Source organism: Sus scrofa, chromosome 3 (assembly GCF_054392235.1).
Source record: "Sus scrofa isolate SSC_HxYL_T2T_F1_AM1 chromosome 3, Sscrofa_HxYL_maternal_Yorkshire_Landrace_v2.0, whole genome shotgun sequence".
NCBI classification, from domain to species: domain Eukaryota; kingdom Metazoa; phylum Chordata; class Mammalia; order Artiodactyla; family Suidae; genus Sus; species Sus scrofa.
In genome coordinates, this window is record NC_139385.1 from 85536030 (window position 1) to 85555348 (window position 19319).

General features: G+C 40.9%; 1 protein-coding gene across 8 annotated transcripts in view; it reads right to left on the reverse strand.

Moving 5' to 3' along the window:
* The window catches only part of ANTXR1 (ANTXR cell adhesion molecule 1), a 240535-nt gene that overhangs the window by 207008 nt on the left and 14208 nt on the right, over positions 1 to 19319 (reverse strand). For 7 of the 8 annotated variants that reach the window (XR_014841791.1, XR_014841790.1, XR_014841788.1 and 4 more), the window contains exons 2-3: positions 8887 to 8958; positions 5594 to 5665 (exon numbers count right to left, since the gene is read on the reverse strand). Coding sequence is in view for 2 of the 8 variants with exons in the window: in XM_003125066.7 (XP_003125114.3) it covers positions 5594 to 5665; positions 8887 to 8958 (144 nt within the window). In the remaining 6 variants the exon portion in view is untranslated. Of the gene's footprint in view, positions 1 to 5593; positions 5736 to 8838; positions 8959 to 19319 lie in introns of all 8 variants that reach the window. The other variant, XM_085019044.1, reaches the window with a different exon arrangement.

The following is a 19319-nucleotide window of genomic DNA, read 5'->3' on the forward strand; positions in this document are numbered from 1 at the left end:
CATGGTTCCCAGTTGGATTTGTTTCCACTGTGCCATGCTGGGAACTCCTGGAAGCAAAACTTTAAAATGTCTAGGAATAAACTTAACAACCACTGTATGAGACCGATCTGAAGAATGTATCAAAACCTCACTGAAGGACATAAAAGTGAAATGACATACCCTTAAGTAAGAAAATTGATATAGTAAAATGTAATGAAATTTTGTTATAGTTATTCTGTACTTTTCATACAATTCAAGTGCAAACCTGGGAATATTTTGGAACATAAAAAAATGTATTTAAAATGTATATTGTATGGGAAAAAAACCACTAAAGACCAGGAAGATTTTTTTCACCCAGGATTAGAATTAAGGAAAGACTTGTCTTCCAGATGTTAAAACTAATTAAAATAATTTGGTACTAGCATAAGAACAGAGAGAAATGCAGTGCATCAGAATAGAATACCCAGTAATAGACCCAGGTCTATGAAAAAAGTTTAACTTTTCAAATTGGTAGTAAAAGATTATGCAGCAAATGGTGTTGGAAAACTGGATGAAGACTTGGAGAAAAAAGGTGGATCTTGGTTTTATACCTTACATCAGATTAATTCTAGAAGTCATAATCTAAATATAAAAAATTAAAAATATTATAAGTATGGATAGTCATAAAGAGGACAATAGCAGCCCAATCATAGTTATGAATACTGACACTAAATTTCTAGAATGAAGTACAAAAAACAAAATTCAGCTCTACATTAAAATAATAATATATCACAACCAAGTGTAATTAGAAATGCAAGAATGGCCCAATATTAAAATGTCTTTTTAATGCATTTCACTGTATTAGTACGCCAAAGAAAAAAGTATGACCTCAAGAGATACCAAAAATGCATTTGATTAAGTTGAATATGTATTTCTGGTTTCTTTTAAAGGACGAATTGGACTTCCTTGACATGATCTCATTTCCAAATGATGAAACATTTGAAGTATTTCAATTAAGATCAGGAAAAAAAACTATCCAGGGATTTTTTAGGGAATCATGTGCAGTTGTTAACACTAAGCTAATTTATTCTAATAGTATTTAACTTAACCTTAATCCTTTATTATGCTAATGAAGAACCCTAAAAAATGTGGTACAGTTTGTCAATTGTTTTGCAAACTGATGAAGCTAAGAAATCTTGGAAGAGCAATGATATAATGCAAAGCACATGTACTGGACTGAATCCAAAATCAGAATACCAGTTCTGCCATTTTAATTATTTGACCTTAGCAAGTTATCTAAGCCCTCTGAATCTCAGTGTCCTTATATATAGAACTGAAGTAATAGCAAGCAAGATGGAGTAAACTTGCTATAGGCTGTCTCTTCTGTTGATTATAATAAAAAGTCTAATCAAAACAAAACAAAAAAACACAATATGACTCTAAAAAGAAAAGAAAAGGCAGGTGGATTAGAGAGTTAAAATCTGGAGAAATAACCCACAGGACGTTCAATTCCAAATTTTTTTTCTTCAGTTCTCTCATGGCTTTAATCTGAGGGTGGGCCTCAGTCACATGGCAATAGTCTGGGATGTCACCTAAAAGCTAAGAAAGCCCCCATATTTCTGGCCATTGGGAAAAGGGACCCCTGTGGTTCAAAGAATGTGGAGGGAATCCCATTTCTATTTCTCTTTTATTACCCTGGGCTTTGCTCCAAGGGTGGCACCAGCACAGGACTGCACATAGCAATGTGGTGACCAAAACTCAAAGAGAAACTCCATTTTTCTTGCTAAAGGACTTGGAAAGGTGGAGGGTGGGGGAGCTCAAGCGGGAAACATAGTGTGTGGGGAATCCTGGAGAGAAGAGAGCTGGAAAAGAGGATCCCTCTAATCCTGTGTATGCAGCTGTATAAGTCCTAGGCTCATCTCTGAACTACACATGTGCAAGACAGGCCCAAAGCAGCTTAGCAAAGACTTTGAACACAGAACTAAAATAAAAACCACCACTCAGAGAAGAGACAGAACTCATGATCTCAACCTAGCCAGGGTGATTGCCTACTAACACAAACAAACAAATCAATATTCTTTAGAGGATTTGAATATGACTCAGAGTCTCAATAGCATATTAAAAAATTTTAAATATAATCTACAATTGATTGACATACAAATCACCTAGAAAATGTGACCAGTTCTCAAGAGAGAAGACAATTAAGATGCCAACTCTGAGCTATTGGAATTATCAATTAAAACAAATGCAGTTATTATATAGGAGAAGATATAATAACTGTGCTCCATAAGGTAAAGATCAACACACTTGAAATAAATGGAAAGATGGATGTTCTCAGCATAGAAAAACAAAATTTTAAAAAGAAACAAATAGATATTTTAGGACTGAAAAAGACAATATCTATAATAAGAAATTCAGTAGATGATGAGTTTCTGCTATGGCACAGTGGGTTAAGGGTCCAGCATTTTCCCTGTAGCAGCTTGGGTTGCAGCTGACACATAGGTTTGATCCCTGGCCCAGGAACTTCCATATGCTGCAGATGCAGCCAAAAAAAAAAAAAAAAAAAAAAAAAAATTCAGTAGATGAGTTCAATAGCAGAATGGAGATGACAGAGGAAAGAGTTGGTCAACATGATGATAGAACAGAAATGATCTAATATAAAGAACAGAAAGAAGAAAGATTGCAAAAACAAACAAACAAACAAACAAAACACTTCAGGGACATATGGAAGAATATCAAAATGTCTAACATTTGTGTCACTGAGGTCCCAGAGGAGAAGAAAACGACTGGTGCAGAAAAAAATATTTGAAAAGTAACATCCATAAATCCCCCAAATTTGGGGGAGGATATAAATTTATAGATTCAAGAGGTTCAGCATAGCCAAATAGGATAAACTCAAAACAACAACAACAACAAAAAAACCCACAAAAAACCATGGCAGACACATCTTAACCAAACTTCTCAGAACTAGAGATAAAGAAAAAAACCTTGGGAGTTCCCGTCATGGTGCAGCGGAGATGAGTCAGACTAGGAACCATGAGGTTGTGGATTCGATTCCTGGCCTCACTCAGTGGGTTAAGGATCCAGCGTTGCTGTGAGCTGTGGTGTAGGTCACAGACACAGCTCAGATCTGGCGTTGCTGTGGCTGTGGTGCAGGCTGGTGGCTGCAGCTCCGTTTGGACCCCTGGCCTGGGAACCTCCATATGCTGTGGGTGCATGCAGCCCTAATGAGACAAAAAGACAAAAAAAAAAAAGAAAAGAAAAGAAAAAAACCTTGAAAGCAGTTAATGAAAAATGACACTTCACATATGGAACAATAAATCAAATGACCACAGAGACCACATTAGAAACTGAAGTAATAATTGCTATATGGATATAAATATGATATATAGAGTGCTTAGCAAATAAAAGATACAAATGTTACACATTATTAGTCTAATTATAACTCCTTTGCTACTTCTTGGTATAACACATTTATTTTCCATTCTATTTCTTCAACCTTCCCACTATTTTCCTGTGTGGATTTGATCCAAAAAACTGGATGCAAATATACCTTTGATATTATTTCTTTTGATTTATCCTAAATCTTTTGCTCTTGTTGATATGAGAGTCTCTGCTAACTCAAATCTTGTTTTTGAACAAGTTTTTTTAAAAAATTCTATAAGTTTTCTCAATTATTACACAGGTATAATGCATCTTTTACTGCCTTACAGGGATATAGTAAAGAAGAAATGAGATAAAGAAAAATGTAAAAACTCCCTTGACCAACTAAAATGCTGCAAGTTGTATATTTCAGAAATAGTAGCAATTTGGAAGTTCTGAGAGCCTAATTCTTTTAGCCAATTTCATGAGAAAGTATCTTAAAGAGACAGGGCTTGCCCACATCTTTCCCTAGGCTGACAAGGTTGGAGGTGTGTCAGGGGACTGCGTCATGCTTTGCCAACCAACCCATTGGTTAGGCCAAGCAGTCACCACATGAAACCCACACAGCCTTTAGCAAGGTATTTCTGGCTCTTATAGGATGCATATTCAGCCCTTAAATATTAAATTCTGCTTCCAGCAAAGTGGAGGGTCTAACCTCAGTTTTCCCCTTGGCACAGGAAACGAAAAATAGTAAAGTTAAGACACACAAAAACTAGATTCAAAGCAAGATTCAAACGACTGATTTGAACTAGGATAACTGAAATGGGTCTGAGGGGTGTTTATAAATCTATGACCTCCCTCCACCTCTTCAGCTTCCCAGAGGCTGTGAGCAGGAGCACACAAAATAGAAAGAATGGGCAGCCTGCATCTAAGAGCGTTCTGCTCTGTATTCTTAGGGACGTGGTAAGGCTGCAATTTCTCCTCCCATTAATAACGAGTAAGAATCCTGTATTTCAAAAGGGGTTTCTATGCATCTCAAATGGCAGGTGTCCATATAACAGATACTGCTGAAGGAGCAACAGAATTTGAAAACTTCTGTAGCGTACAGAGTGCTCTTTTTGTTACAGATAGGAAACAAAGACATGGAGGAAAATGGGACCTAGCTCAGATGTGGATGTGAGTGCAAACTTCAGAAAACCTTACTCCATCCCATTAGTTTTATTCTCACTTCTAGAAGAAAGGTACAAAATAAAGTCCTCCTGCCCTCCTTGTACTTTCCATTTCCCGCTTCCTTTCTCCAACACGTCAGCCAAGAGTCCACAAGTGGCCCTGGAGCTTCTCTCATGTGGACCCTACCACTTTTTTAAAAAGTGGGACTTCCTGTTTTGGCTCAGCGGGTTAAGAAACCGACATCGTGTCCATGAGGATGTGGGTTCCAACCCTGCCTCACTCAGTGTGTTAAGGATCCTGCATTGCCACAAGATGCAGCGTAGGCAGCAGATGCGACTGGGATCTGGTGTTGCTGTGTGGCTAGGGCATGGGCCAGCAGCTGCAGCTCCGATTCAGTGCCCAGCTTGGGAACTTCCATATGCCGTCAGTGGGTATGGTTGTAAAAAGAAAATAAAGATAAAAATAAAAAATAATTTTTAAAAAGTGGACAAAGATCATTAACTCAGGAAAAGCATCATCTCCAGTACACCATCCTAGCTATGAATAAATGACATGTCTCTGGTACTGCTAGTTTTCATTTGCTAAAGTTAAAATCCCAATTAATGTTTTTGCTAAGCTAGGTCTAACCCACCCTTTTATATCAACAACATTTGTCCACACCGAATTCAAATGTTCTTTTATTTTTGTGGTACCATAAAGCCTCCCTTTCTATCCCCTGTCTTAGTAACAATTACGGATGATAATAGTTCAAGTTCTTACTTCTCTCATAGCATGCCTATTATTTCTCTGACCCCTTACTTAATCCACAAAATAAATCTAAAAGAAATTAGAGTCCCTCGAGAATCTAGTTTGCTAACATTTTGCTCCAAGTTAGCAGACAGAGTCACCAATCAAAGGTAAGATTTCCCTTCATGTCATTCAGTCATTGATGAAATTTCACCACCACCAAGAAAGTCTACCAAAGACTTTGGAGAGTAAACCAGCAGATGGGTCAGTGTGCAAAGTTCAAGGCATCAGTGAAAAGAGAGCACTCTTAGATTAAGTATCAGAACTACTCAAGAAAAGATGGATTTTAAATGACAGGCGTTTGGGGCATTCTTACCTGTCTTCTGTTAGCTTCATTAGGGTGGTTCCTTGAGTAGAGAAGACAATAAAGGACATTCTTAGCTGTGGGCTGGAAAGGAAAAGCAATTCTATTAGGGCAGAACCAAAGACAGCAGAATGCCATTTTGCTTCTAGGCTTCCTCCCTGTTCTTCCTTCCCTTTGTGTCGAGGCAGCCAGCTGCTGATCTATAACCCAAAGGGCACCTCCACAGTGAGGCCGGCATTCAGCGAGGAGCTGAAGTGAAGCTAGACCAAGCTTTGTCTTCCTGGAGACTGCTTCGGATCTGACACCACCACCCAGTGAGTGTGGATGACAAGCAAGAAAGCGAAAGTTCATCATTGCCCTCTGCTCGGTCTGAAGAAGCATGTCTCTCAAAGACTGGTTTGCATGCTGTCTTTATACAAAGGTGATCCCCAAAGACCATATTTGATAGTGTCTCCTCTGTAGCCTGCTGCATCCTTTAGTGAATACAAAGAATGTCTCTGGCAGTTGCCATTTGATGCCATTAGCTGTTAAGATGATACGATTCATTCTGTAGGGTGACCATCAACTTTTAGTTTCCACCTGCCTTCCGGAGGAAGTTACCCTAGAAGGAGAGCATGGGCTGATGGACCACAGGGATATCTATTCCACTTGGCAGTTGAACTCAATAATTGGCATGGTTTTCACATGGCAGTGCTTGGGAGCCTTGCCAATGTAAAATCCACACTCTGGAAGAGAGAACAGCACTCAGCTGAGGACAAACATGTTTTTCTGTTCTCCAAGAACAAGACTGTCAGCCTGAAGTGGATTCACTCCTGGAATGCTATCCTGTGGGGCTCTCTCTGGGCAGCCAGCTGGTACAACCTTCATGGCATCAACCTATTTCTTCACGATGCAATAATCTCCCATACCCAGCCCGGCCCCAAATCTTATAGATGCCAATTCCTAAAATGTTTCTCAAACCTGCCCCCCTTTCCCTAACAAGTGCAACTGCTTCCCAGCTGGTGACCTTGCCTATCATCCATCATTCCTTGCTCCAGTTCATTCTTCACACTGCTTCCAGAATTGTTTTCCTAAAATCTAAATAAATTCAATCTTGTCATCCATCAGCTATAAAACCTCTAAGGGGTCTGAATGCTTCCAGGATAAAGTCCAGATCCATTACCATGTGTCTGGTGCATCTTTGGAAATCCTTAACATTGTGTTTAATATTTGGCAGGAGCCCAAGCAACACCTGGGGAACTGAATATTGGCTTCTTGAAACAGACCTGGGTTCTCTGTCCATGGCACCATGCCGCCTGTCACTACCTCCTTAAAGCTGGGTCAGCAGGACACCATGTCCTAAATGCCAATAATAACGATCACAATTATCATGAAAATATAATAACAGCCAATCCTGGAGTTCCCATTGTGGCTCAGGGGGTTATGAACCTGACTAGTATCCATGAGGATGCAGGTTCAATCTCTGGCCTCACTTTGTGGGTTAAGGATCTGGTGTTGCCATGAGCTGTGGTGTAGGTCGCAGACACGGCTCGGATCTGGTGTTGCTGTGGTTGTGGCATAGGCAGATAGCTGCAGCTCCAATACGACCCCTATTCTGGGAACTTCCATATGCTGCAGATGCGGACCTTAAGAAAAAGAAATGGCCAATCTTGTCCTGTGCCTACCATGTGCCAGGGGCCAGGGATCAAACCTGCACCACAGCTATAACCAGAATCACAGCAGTAATTCCAACTCCTTAACCTGCTGAGCCAGAAGGGAACTCTTAGTCTAGTTGCTTTGCACATGTTTCCTCTTATAATTTTCACATGCAAACTAGGGTTCAACCAAGGTAAGTAAATTGCTGGGGTTGCTCAACAGAGCTTGGATTCAAATCCACATTTGCCTAATTTCAAAGCCTTTACAGGAGACTCCTCTCTTTTATAGGGAACAGAAGACTATTAGAACAAATAGAGATGGAGCAGATACTATTGCGTGTCTGGAGGCAGGTTTGTTTTATATCACTCCAGATGGATGAGAGCGTAGGAAAGGACATCATGGGTCAATGACAAAAAGACTCTTATGGAAACTGGAATTGTCCATCTATTGGGTTGTTTCCTCAAAAGGCAGCAGTTTCTCACCAGAGCTATTCAAGTTGAGGGTTAGGGAATGCCTCTTAGGATAACTTGGGAAGTTTTTCCTTTTGATTCTAAGGGTCTATGATTCTCTTAAATATTTTGCTTTTAATACCACCCATGGGTTTTTTCTCTCCTTTTCCCTTTACTTCTCTCTCCCCACCCCCAGTTCCTCCCAACATCTGTTTTTTTCCCTTTTTCTGGGTTTAGATGCTTCCTGCTGCAGTATCCAATGTTTGGCACCATGGAGGGGACACCTCTTAACTTCTCCCTCCAATCAGGGGGGCGGGTACATGTTGAGACCAGTAACTGAACTTGCAGGGAACACATTTGTGATGACCCTGGTCTCAGAGGACCCTGGTCTTCTGTGATAAAAGAAAACATATTCAAAGAGGAAGTATATGGTTACTCACATGGGCTGGAAGACTCCACAGAGGCCCTCAAGCAGGAGTGGAGCTGCTTTAGAATTTACAATGATCAGAACAATTTTACCAAAGACCTTGACATTGGGCTTCAAGCATATCCATGAACGCGCTCACACTTGTGGTAGCCCTTGGAGGATGGGCCAAGGAAATGACCTCCTTTCTTTTACTAGTGAGTGTCTACCACGTACTGGAAAGTAGGACCTCAGGGCTCCTGCAATGTTTATAGGAACTATGTTCAAGATGGTACTGTCCTCCCTCGGAAAGTAGTATTGAGAATGCTCAGAGAATTCTACCTCCTAGGGCACATAGCCAGGCTGACCACCAGCGGTGGTTTGCCCAGGACTAAGGAGAACTCCCAGAATGTGAAACTTTCCCTGCTAAAACTGAGAAAGTTCTGGGCAAACGGGGATGAGCTGGTCACCTTACACACCACAGCCTCCACGCACAAGCCCAGCTAGATGGAGCCAAGTGTCCCAGCAGGGTGCACTGGGAAAGAAAATGTTAACGATCCTTCTAGAAGGATATTATTCAACAGGAGAGGGAGAAATTTAACATCTTGGTCTTATAACCAAACGGGGGTCCTTTTGAAAACACGCAGCCAGAAGTTATTCTAACATATGGCAAAGATGAAAACAAAGTTAAGTCTCTATTCCAAGACCCGAGAGTCTATCTTAGTCAAAAAGCATCCCCAAAGCAGTTAGTAATTAGCGGAACAGCAAACATAGGCTGGTTTCACTCATGACAGAGAAGTACATGTTATGGTTCTCACCTGATGAATTTATGAGCCAACTGTTCCACAAAGTAATAGATTTCATTCCAGTGGTGCAGCACACTTCCTGATCTAGGAAAATAAAGCAGATGTGACTTAATCAGGTATGCATCTTGACCTTGCATCATTTCTCTTCATATTCTACGATTTTACACTTGACCTATCCTCTCACTGGGCTCATTAACTAACTTTTCTAACTCTGGAAATATTTTGAAAGGGTGCTTAGACCTCATGAGACTATTCTGAGAAATTCTGTTAAAAAAAAAAACTCCCTTCACTCCACCTCCCACCACCATCCCATACACTCTTAACGCTAAAAAAATTTTAAAAAAGGGCCTAACCAGATTCAGATTAGTTTCATATCATTAAGAAATAATTATTGTTGTTCTATTTATATTGTTGCTCTGATTAGAGAAGAAAAAAAATTCCAATCCATTTAAATGAAATTAGTACAAAGTAGATGTCCAAATAGACAAAATCCCTCTCCTCTCTCCTCAAAAAAAGAGTCCAATTCCTTTGTCAATAAAGATTCAAAATCTCTAAATAAAACATTCACAAAATGAATCCAGCAGGAATCCAAAAGAATATTAATTAATTAATTGGTGGAGTTTATTTCAGGACCATATTTATAGCTCTATATTGGAGAATATCTAAAGTAACTAGTCATACTAATAAATAAAAGAAGAAAAATGATACAGCCTTTCACTATTAAAAGTGGAGTTTCCTGATGGTCTAGCCTTAAGGATTCAGCCTTATCACCATTGTGACCTGGGTTCGATACCTGGCCTGGGAACTTCTGCATGCTGCAAGTGAGGCCAAAAAAAAAGGGGGGGGGGAATCCTTTTACTGAAAAAAGAGGGAAACTTTCTCTAAGATAAGGAATCAAAGAATTTCAGATTTGGAAAGGGGCTTCTTTGTTTCCCAAGATTGATTTCTGTTTCACTGATCTCACTTTCTACTGCTTCAATTCAGCTTATAAGCATTTTTCATAGTGCTTGTACTCAACCTGTTGCAGTGACTTCATGTTAGGTTTTTCCATTCCAACCCACTCTTTGGTAGCTTTGATGCCTCTTGCCTTTCGCTTAGGATTTGTTTCAGCTGAGCTCTGCATTTCTGTAGTCATTCTAATAATCACTGAGGTTAAAAATGTAGTTGTAATGTATACATGTAAGGATAACCTGACCCCCTTGCTGTACAGTGGGAAAATAAAAAAATTAAAAAAAAAAATCATTGAGGTTAGAGTTTGCTCCTTTTACTCTGACTTTATTTATTTATTTATTTCTTTTTAGGGCCTCACCTGTGGCATGTGAAAGTTCCCAAGCTATGGGAGTCTAATTGGAGCTATAGCTGCTGGCCTACCCCACAGCCACAGCAGCATTGGATCTGAGCCACATCTGCAACCTACACCAGAGCTTGCAGCAATGCTGAATCCTTAACCCACTGAGGGAGGCCAGGGATCAAACCTGCACCCTCAGACACTATGTTGGGTTCTTGGCCTGCTGAGCCACAACAGTGATATTTTGTACTGCAAACATTTTATACTACTTTTTTATTTTTTATGCACACATTTACCTTAATTTTAACTTCTAAAGAGTTATGGTTACTTCTTTATTTCAGACTATTTTACAGATAAGATGAATCTGTGCAAAGCAGATTTTATGCCTCCCTTTTCAAGGTGCCACATCTCTACCAATTCTTATTTTGGTTGAGTGTATCCCATCTCTACAAGAATTTATTTTTCTCTGCCCCATTTCCAGAAATGATATGTCTGTGTGATCAGAAAAGAAGTGATACCATATGTTATGGTCATATACTGAAAGACTCCAAAGCAAAAGAATATCTTATAAGATTACATATAACTTCAGTTCTAGGAAAAAATCTGGGAGTTCCTGTCATGGCTTAGTGGTTAACGAATCCAACTAGGAACCATGAGGTTGCAGGTTCGATCCCTGGCCTCACTCGGTGGGTTTAGGATCCGGTGTTGCCGTGACCTGTGGTGTAGGTTGCAGACGCGGCTTGGATCCTGTGTTGCAGTGGCTCTGGCGTCAGCCAGCGGCTACAGCTCCAATTCAACCCCTAGCCTGGGAACCTCCATATGCTGTGGGAGTGGCCCAAGAAATGGCAAAAAAAAAAAAAAAAAAAACCCAAAAAAACAAAACAAAACTGAAAGGATGCTTTGAAACTCCAAAACTGACTTTCAAAATGAATGAAGATTAAAGTTCTAAAAGTAATCAAGGCAATAATGAAAAAGAACAAATTTGGAAAGTTTGCCCTCTCACATATCATGACCCCATATACATGATATATAACAGTAGTGTCAATGGAGTAAAATAGAGAACCCACATCTCAATGTATGTCAGGTCTTGCTATGAAGTGAAAGAGGTGATTCAAATTTGGGAAAGGAGAATAAACCCTCAAGAAATGATGTTGTACAATGGATTTCTAATTGGAAGCAACCAATCAGATCACTATCTCATACCAAATGTAACCCTAGATATATTAAAACCTAATGGAAAACAAACCTTTCAATCCATTATAGGAGATTGGTGAATTATAGGAGATTTTTATGTCATCAGGTTAGTGAAGTGTTTCTTCAAACAGATACAGGCAGTTGAATCGTTTTTTAAGAAAAGAATTTTGACCATCTGAAGTGTCTAAAATTCTCAATACCAAAAAAGCATAAACATGAGTTTCCTGGTGGCCTAGCAGTTAAGGATCCAGCTTTGTCACTGCTGTGGCACGTGTCATTACTGTGGTGTCGGTTTGATCCCTGGTCAGGGGACGACCTTGGTGAACGTGCCTACCTAATCATCAACAATAGATCTCTGAACCACAGGTGTGCCCCCCCAAAGATATCATAAACAAGTTCAAAGACAAGAAAAGAGTGAGATAAGATGTCTGCAACAAATACACAATGCAAAAGACTCATGTCCAGGATATGTAAGTAATTGGTACATGTAGATATTAACAAGGCAGGCAATAGAAAAATAGACAAAGGATCAGAAGGAGTAATCCCTGAAGGATGGTAAATCAGCACTGAAAAAGCATTTTTCTAGTAAATATAGAAATGTCTATTTAAATAATTGGGGAAGAGCAAGCACAGAAGGGGTAGAGTTGGGGAGCTGGGGAAAGGGATTGGGGAGAGGAGACGGTAGGGGCTCTTCTTGTCAAAAATAAATATTTTCCAATAAATCTTTTCAGTTCCTGTGTAGTCCATGTGCTTGGGATGCTCACTGTCCAAACTGGCAAACTTCTCCTCATCCTTCAAGACCTAACTCAGTCGTTGCCTGTTGTCTTTGACCAACACAGATGGGGCTCATTGCCTCTGCCCCATGTACATCTCTCAGTCATCATTCTCTGATACTGGGTTGCAACCCCCTTTTTTTTTTTTTTCAGGCTCCCCTTGTGAGGGTCTTAAGGATATTTGCCTCTCCAGCATCTACCTATTTGTTAGACAGAAGAAAGAAGAGTGTGGAGAGGAGAAGCCTCTATTGTTCACGGACACCCCCTGATTTTTGCCAGCTGGACAGTACCTCTTCCACCCTTCTTTGGATAAACGCCCTGGGTTTGGGACTCAGATGGTTCCAGCCAATTCCTGTGACCCTATGTGAACCCAAGGAGCCTTTCCAGACGGGTCAGTGATTCTAGAGCAGAGCTCCTTGGTGAACACACCTACCCAATCATCAACAATATACCTCTGAGCATAATGCAAGCTGGGAGACTGCTAAGAGCTCACCAGAACAGCATCTCCTAGCCCTAGGCCTTTAAAGCTTTGGAAATCCTTTCATTCAAACCTCAGAGATCCTCTTGGACCAGTTTTATTTGCATATTTCAAATCTCAAAGTCTGGTCCTGGCTGCTCTTCTTTAGCCAGGGGTTAGAAGCTCTAGTTCTGGGGGTCCTAGTTAGGGTCTGGCAGACCTGGCCCAATACTGTGTGTGTGTTTCAAAAGAGGCATCATGTGACTGATGATGAGCCATAGTCCAATCCAGATTTCTACAGTTCCTTTCCACTGGAGTCAAGAGATTTCCCTGAACACTGCTCATCTCTGCTCACTTCTGAAATGCAATGCTGTCTTTTGGTCCATATGACCCCGACAAGTACCTTCTGAAATTTTGGTTACTGAGGGATAGGGTAAGATTTGTGATGATTATAGAGGCACCCCCATAGCTCCATCCCATGTTTGATTTTATCATCAGTAGATAAGTCCAAAGGATTATACTAGGAGAAGAGGCAGAGTTTTAGTGAAAAAGGGACTTGAACTAGAATTAGGGGTCTATTCTCTGTCTAAGGAGCAAGAATTTGGAGTAAATCCCTCTTAGGTTACTTTTTCTTTGTTTTCAAGGATTGGCCCTATTTCACAGCCACAGATCAATTTTCATTCCTTTACTTATCAAAGAGGGTCACCTACAGATAATTCATACTTTCTTTTTGTCTTGAAACATTTCATTTTCACTATTCTTTATCTGACTGATATGTGTCATTTAGACGATGTTGGCATTCATTTGATTTCTTGGTGCTAGATATAGGGAGAGAGCTAAGAAATATCCTAGAGGGTTGAGAAAAGTGTTAAATCTATCTGCAAAACTTTCTTGTCAATGGGCAGGTGCTTCAATTTCTCAAGAAGAAAATAAAATGAGATCCTTGACATAAAACCAGAGGTAAGGAGATATTGACAGGCTTGCTTCTCCCACCCCAACTCTATTAATACTTGTCCTGTTACTGTTGAGGTACGTGGTTTTCTATTTACACATGATTATTCTTTACATAATTATATAAGCTTGGACCAAAATAGTCCCCCTTCGGGATATGCTTGAGATGTACATAGATATCCCCTCAAGCACTGAGGGTAGACAGAACCTTCTAAGATCCTGAGAACAAAACTGGTTTTGTCTTCTCTTGAGTCACCGTGGGACCTCAACTACTAAAGTAGCAGAGGAATATAGGGTTACTTACCTCTACACCTGGGACTCCTTCTAGTCCTTATTACTGAGCTTTCTAAACCCACACATGCATGCTCTGTCCTACCCCAAGATCAGATCACCCTTAAGAGAAGGAAAGAATCCCGTGGCAGCTGCTTATGGATTTATCACAGAAGTGAGCTTGTTACAGGTGCCTCTTATTTCTTTTTAACCCAAATTCTTAGGAGCAAGGGGCTTACCTGTCTGGTGCCATGGTCCTCTCCCCCACCTCACCACCACCAAGTGATCTCACCATCACCCACCCGCCACAGCTAGATCCCTAACCTTGACTCTAACTACTTCATCCACAGGGCATCAGACAACTACCCAATGGTACCTGAATTAGACTCCTGCCCTCTCTTATAGGTAGATATACTGAGTCTTTGATTCTGTCTGGACTTTCTGTTAAAACATGTGTGTCTTACCTGCACTTTGCCTTGCAAACTGAGTTTCTGGTTTTGGAATCTGACCTAGTAGCTAATCCCAGAATAATCAATCCAGGGTTCCATATGCAGACCTTGGCTTCTTTTCAACCCTGAGGACCTAAGTGGGCTCCAGGTCACAGCCAGGAGAAGTAGGGTGTGGATTGGGCAAGTGACAGAGAATGGATCCAGGGCCAGCTTTTCACCCTACAATGTGTAAAGTATCTCATTTATCATGACAACCCATTTAAGAATTACTGATGGTAAAATCCCAGTTACAGAGCCCTGATGTTCTCTCGGACAGCAATGGCTCACCCAGCCATTGTCTCCAAAAGCCCCAGGGCAGAAACAAAAATTCCTTCTTAGCCCAAATATAAACAGTCCTGGGAAAGGTTCCAGTGAACTCTGTTGCAGATTGATTTTTGTTTGTCTGTTTGTTTAAAATTGGTTTTAACATAAAGTTGCTGGCAAACTATGGTCAAAGGGAGTTGAAATGTCCATATTCTAGAAGTCAGTGGGTGTGAAATGTCCTAGATATTTGACTCCATTAAATCCCTACTCAAATGCAATTCTAGGTGCTGAAGACTTCTATGAGCCAACTGGATATTAGGATGGTGTGGAAGATTCAGGCTCCCTCTTGGGAGTTCGTGCCTTGCTTCCACAAGTATAAATCTCAGCAAAATTTGGAGTTCAAGTTGGCGCCCAGGAATTCTGCTTGGACACAGCCCTACAGAGCTCTCTGCTTAAGGATTCATTCAATATACCTGGGTCCGCTCAAAATCAGGGTCAACCCCTCTTCACACCACCTTCTGACTTGGCTTTGGAGAAGGGCTCACAGATCATCAGGAGGCAAAGCCTCTGGTCCAATGAGAAGATAATGGCTGGAGGCAGCTCCAGAATTTCCTACTTCTTCCTGTTTTTCCTATGCCAACCCCAGTGTTTGGAACATGGTAAGAAATCAATACGTTTTGTGACACTGCATTCACTGTGTGTTCCCAGGGCAGGGTTTTTCATGGAATCTGGCATTGCCCTCAGGTCAGCACTTCCAAGTGGCTGTTCTGCAAAGAGTAAGAGCAAAATGAGAACCCGGCGTCTCATTCGGATTTGTTTCTGAGACACATTCTTTTGTGTTTATGTGAGTTTCCAAATCTCCCTGTGGTTAAGCTCCTTAGAAAACACACGCTCTTTCCATTGGCCACAGATACAACCAGTCAGAAAGCATTGAGTGGGCCAAATTAAGTTTAAATTGTTCCTCCCTTTGCACATGGGTTAGAATAAAAGGAAAGGGAAAAAAAGAGAGCTCACAGCTGGAACCATCAGCCAGGAGCCTTTTAATCCTGGAAGAGCAGAGTCGCTGTAAGGATGGAAATTATAAAAACTGTCAGTTCCTGCTTTTCCTTAGCCCCACCCAGCTGAAGTCACTGATGTCCTCAGTGACCCACCCAGGTCCCCAGCTAATCCTGGACGGGAACTGCAGACTTAGGCGCCACTAAGCAGGACCAGCAATCCCTTCTGCCGTCAAAGGCCCCAAGTTCATTTTTGTCCCCCCTCCTATCCCCTGCCCCACTGCCCCTGCTTCGTCCTTGGCCCTCCCCTCCTTCCTCCGAGCCCCTTAAAGCTTTCTAACTGGCTGAAGACCTAAACCCAGCCCAAGCCTCCAGCCCTTGTCCTCCTGTGACTGACTGGGGTCATGGCCAAGCCTCCCTCTTGCTCAGAAAGCTTGACCTCAACTCTGGCTTCACTCCAACTTCTTCAGAGACCAGTGCAGAACCAAACCAAGCCACTGAGCACTGTGCTTTGAGTAGGGGGCTCCCCACTCTGCTCCTGCCTGTGTCTGGGGACCCCAAACCAGAGGCCCAGCCCACCATACTGACTTGTAAGGAATTTCCCCTCTAGTCAATCTAACTGATGGCTATGACAACAATGACTTTTAAGCTGTGGAATGCAAACAATTAGTGATTTGGGAAATCATTTTGGTGGGAGGCTGCCAACGTTTTTTAAAAAATGGAATAGAATAGAATAGAACAGAATAGAAATAACAGGATATATTGCATACCACGACAGACAGTAACGCTATGTGAAACTTTGGGTCAGCTACGTGTAAGAAATGCACATATACCATGTCAAGATGATAGGGATGGAGTAGGCACAGGTAGTTTTAGAAGTCCTGGGAAAGGATCACAGATAGAGAGGGAAATCTAGGAGACTTTGGGAGATCACTGTAAGTAATAAATTGCTCAAAAAGCCATCAGAACAAGGCAGGCTTGCTTGACTAGTGGAAGTGCTGGAATTGCCTCAGGTCGTTGGGTAGAGGATGGGGTGAGGCCTGCACTCAGATTCAGACCAAGGGCAGGAGTTTGAGGACCGCCCTTCTGCGGATTTGAATACACACCTTACTGGATACCGAGGAGGAACTGCTACTCCCAGAAAGGAAGAGGCCAGCTTTTCCAACCCCACACCTCTTGGAGGATAAAACTGTAGCCCACAGATCCTCCGCTTGCATCTCACAAGCTTCCTATCCTAATAGATCTATTTCTCGCCTATCACTTTGTCTCTCGCTGAATTCCTTTTGCATGGAGGCATAAAGAACCTGAACCTCAGTAAGTCCAGACACTGGGTGAGTGCTAATTTAAAATGTGGGTTCAAGTCCCAATCTGTTTTGTTTTGCCTAGGTTCGAGTCCCAGGACCTGGGTTCAAGTCTCAATCTGTGTTCCGGTTCGGTTCAGGCCATTAATACTGGGTTCAGGCCAGTTTCAAAGATATCAACTGTCTTTTTTCTTGTAAATGATCAAAAAGACATTAGAGCAAAATAGGGCCTCCTTTCACCTCTACTAATTTGCTTTTTGCAACACACACGCGCACACACACACACACGCACACACCAGAAAATGCCGTACTAGTACTTTTAGCGCAAATTCAATACAAAATTGTTGTTGTTGCTGTTGCTGAGAAAACAGAAAACTGGTTAGCTGTCCAAAAGGTATTTGCCATAATTGAGATGTGATAAATGAGACCCAAGGGCCATCAACCAAAGCCACCAATGTGATCTGTGGATGACCACCAGGTGATCATGACAAGACAAGGGATGGTTCTGTGGCTGCATGAAAAGTCAGAGGTCTCCTTTACATCCAAGCCATAAAGACACAATAAGCTCCTCTCAGACACACAGCGATGGGAGTGAGGGAAGGCGAGGTCCGGCAACACACTTAAAAGACTTAAATTTATTGAGTTTAAATTCTTGCACTGGCCTGGGGTTTCCAGTTTAGAAGAAAGTTGCCTCCTCTCCTCAGCACACCTGCACCCAGCAGGAAGGCCTTTTGAAGAAAAGCAAAGCAGCTTTAAGTTATTTTCTCCATATTTGAGGATAGTGAGAATAAGTTTTTGCTACCCCGTGGCTGCTACAACTCACTTCCCATTGTCATGTTGCTTACACTCCCAGGAGCAAGGTAAGAAGTGCTGGTTTTCTTACCCACACTTGGGATTAGCTCTTTCTGACATGGCTGAGTGTTTTATAAATGAAAATGAATTTTCATGACAGTTTTTCATTTGGGAGCATTTAATAATAGGCCATTTAGATTTTTTTCTTATTTATAATTTATTTGTCTGTCTTTGTTTTAAAAACATGATGGTTCTGTTAGAACCAGCCATATAATTTGTAGGATCCAGCACAAAATGAAAATGCCTTTTGTTCAAAAATTATTAAGAATTTCAAGATGGCGACAGCAGAGCATGAAGCCAAGCGCAGGACTTTCTCAGTGCAGGTCTCTGGGCAACCGCACAGGTTTCATGCCCATGAAATTGATCCTGCTATCAGTATCTTTTGCACATTTTCTGTTGGGGTGCAAATGTTTTTTTTTAGTCCAGGGATCAGCATACTTCTGTAGAGGTCCAGATGGCAGGTGTTTTAGGTTCTGAGGACTGCATGGTCTCAGTGGCAACTACTCACCTCTGTATTGCAATAGAGGCAGCCACTGGAAGTACACGAACTAAATAGTGTGGGAGCCCTACGATGCAGGTTTTTTTTTTTTTTTAATTTTTCTGTTATATTTGATTTACAGTGTCAACTTCTGCTGTACAGCAAAGTGACCCAGTTATACATACACACACACACACACACACACACACACACACATTCTTTTTCTCACATTATCCTCCATCATGTTCCATCACAATTGTTTAGATACAGTTCCCTACAATGCAATTTTATTTACAAAAACAGGATGCAGGCCCTAGTTTGCAAACCTCTGTCCTAGACAGCAGCTTTCTTTCAGCCTTCCTCATGACGAGAGAATATTAAAAATCCGTATTTTTCCCCCTGGTAGCCGAAGCTTTAGTGTACTTTCACTACTCATTTCCTGTTATTTATTGCTGAAAATGTGGACTGGAAAAATTATGCCTTGGGATATACATGGAGGCATTCTTTGTTACCTAATAAATATTTCATGGGTATCTGAAAGGAAAGTTTATTCTCTGTGGGGTATATGATTCAAAATATATTTGGCAAATCAACCCCATCAATGATTATTCATATCCTCTTTATCCTTTGCACACTTAACTATTCAGAGAGATGTCTTTTCAGATTCTACTGAAAAATGAATTGGTTTTCATTTATGGCTTTCAAAATAAATGTGTTATTTTAACATATTTCCTAAATGTTGAAGAATCCTTGCATTCCTAGGATAAAATTTTACTTGGTCTTGGTGTATCATTTTTTTACTATATAGTTTTGTTGTAATGATATTTGATTTCAGATTTAAAGTTTTTATTCAAATTTGTTCAGATGCTTTACATGTGTGTTTTCTTGGGTAGATATTAACATCATACAAATGCTAGCTTCCTAAAATAAATGGGGAAGCTTCATTTTTTTTCTATTATCTGGGAGAGTTTAATTCATATTGAAATTTTCTTTTCCTTGAAGATGTCATAGAATTTTCCATGCCCTAACTTGGTCCAAAACCAAAGGACCTACCCCCAAGGGCAAATCAGTCCCTCCAGAGGGTGCAAATTCTATCGTCTTTGAAATTTAAAATTTTCACCAGGAAATGTTTAC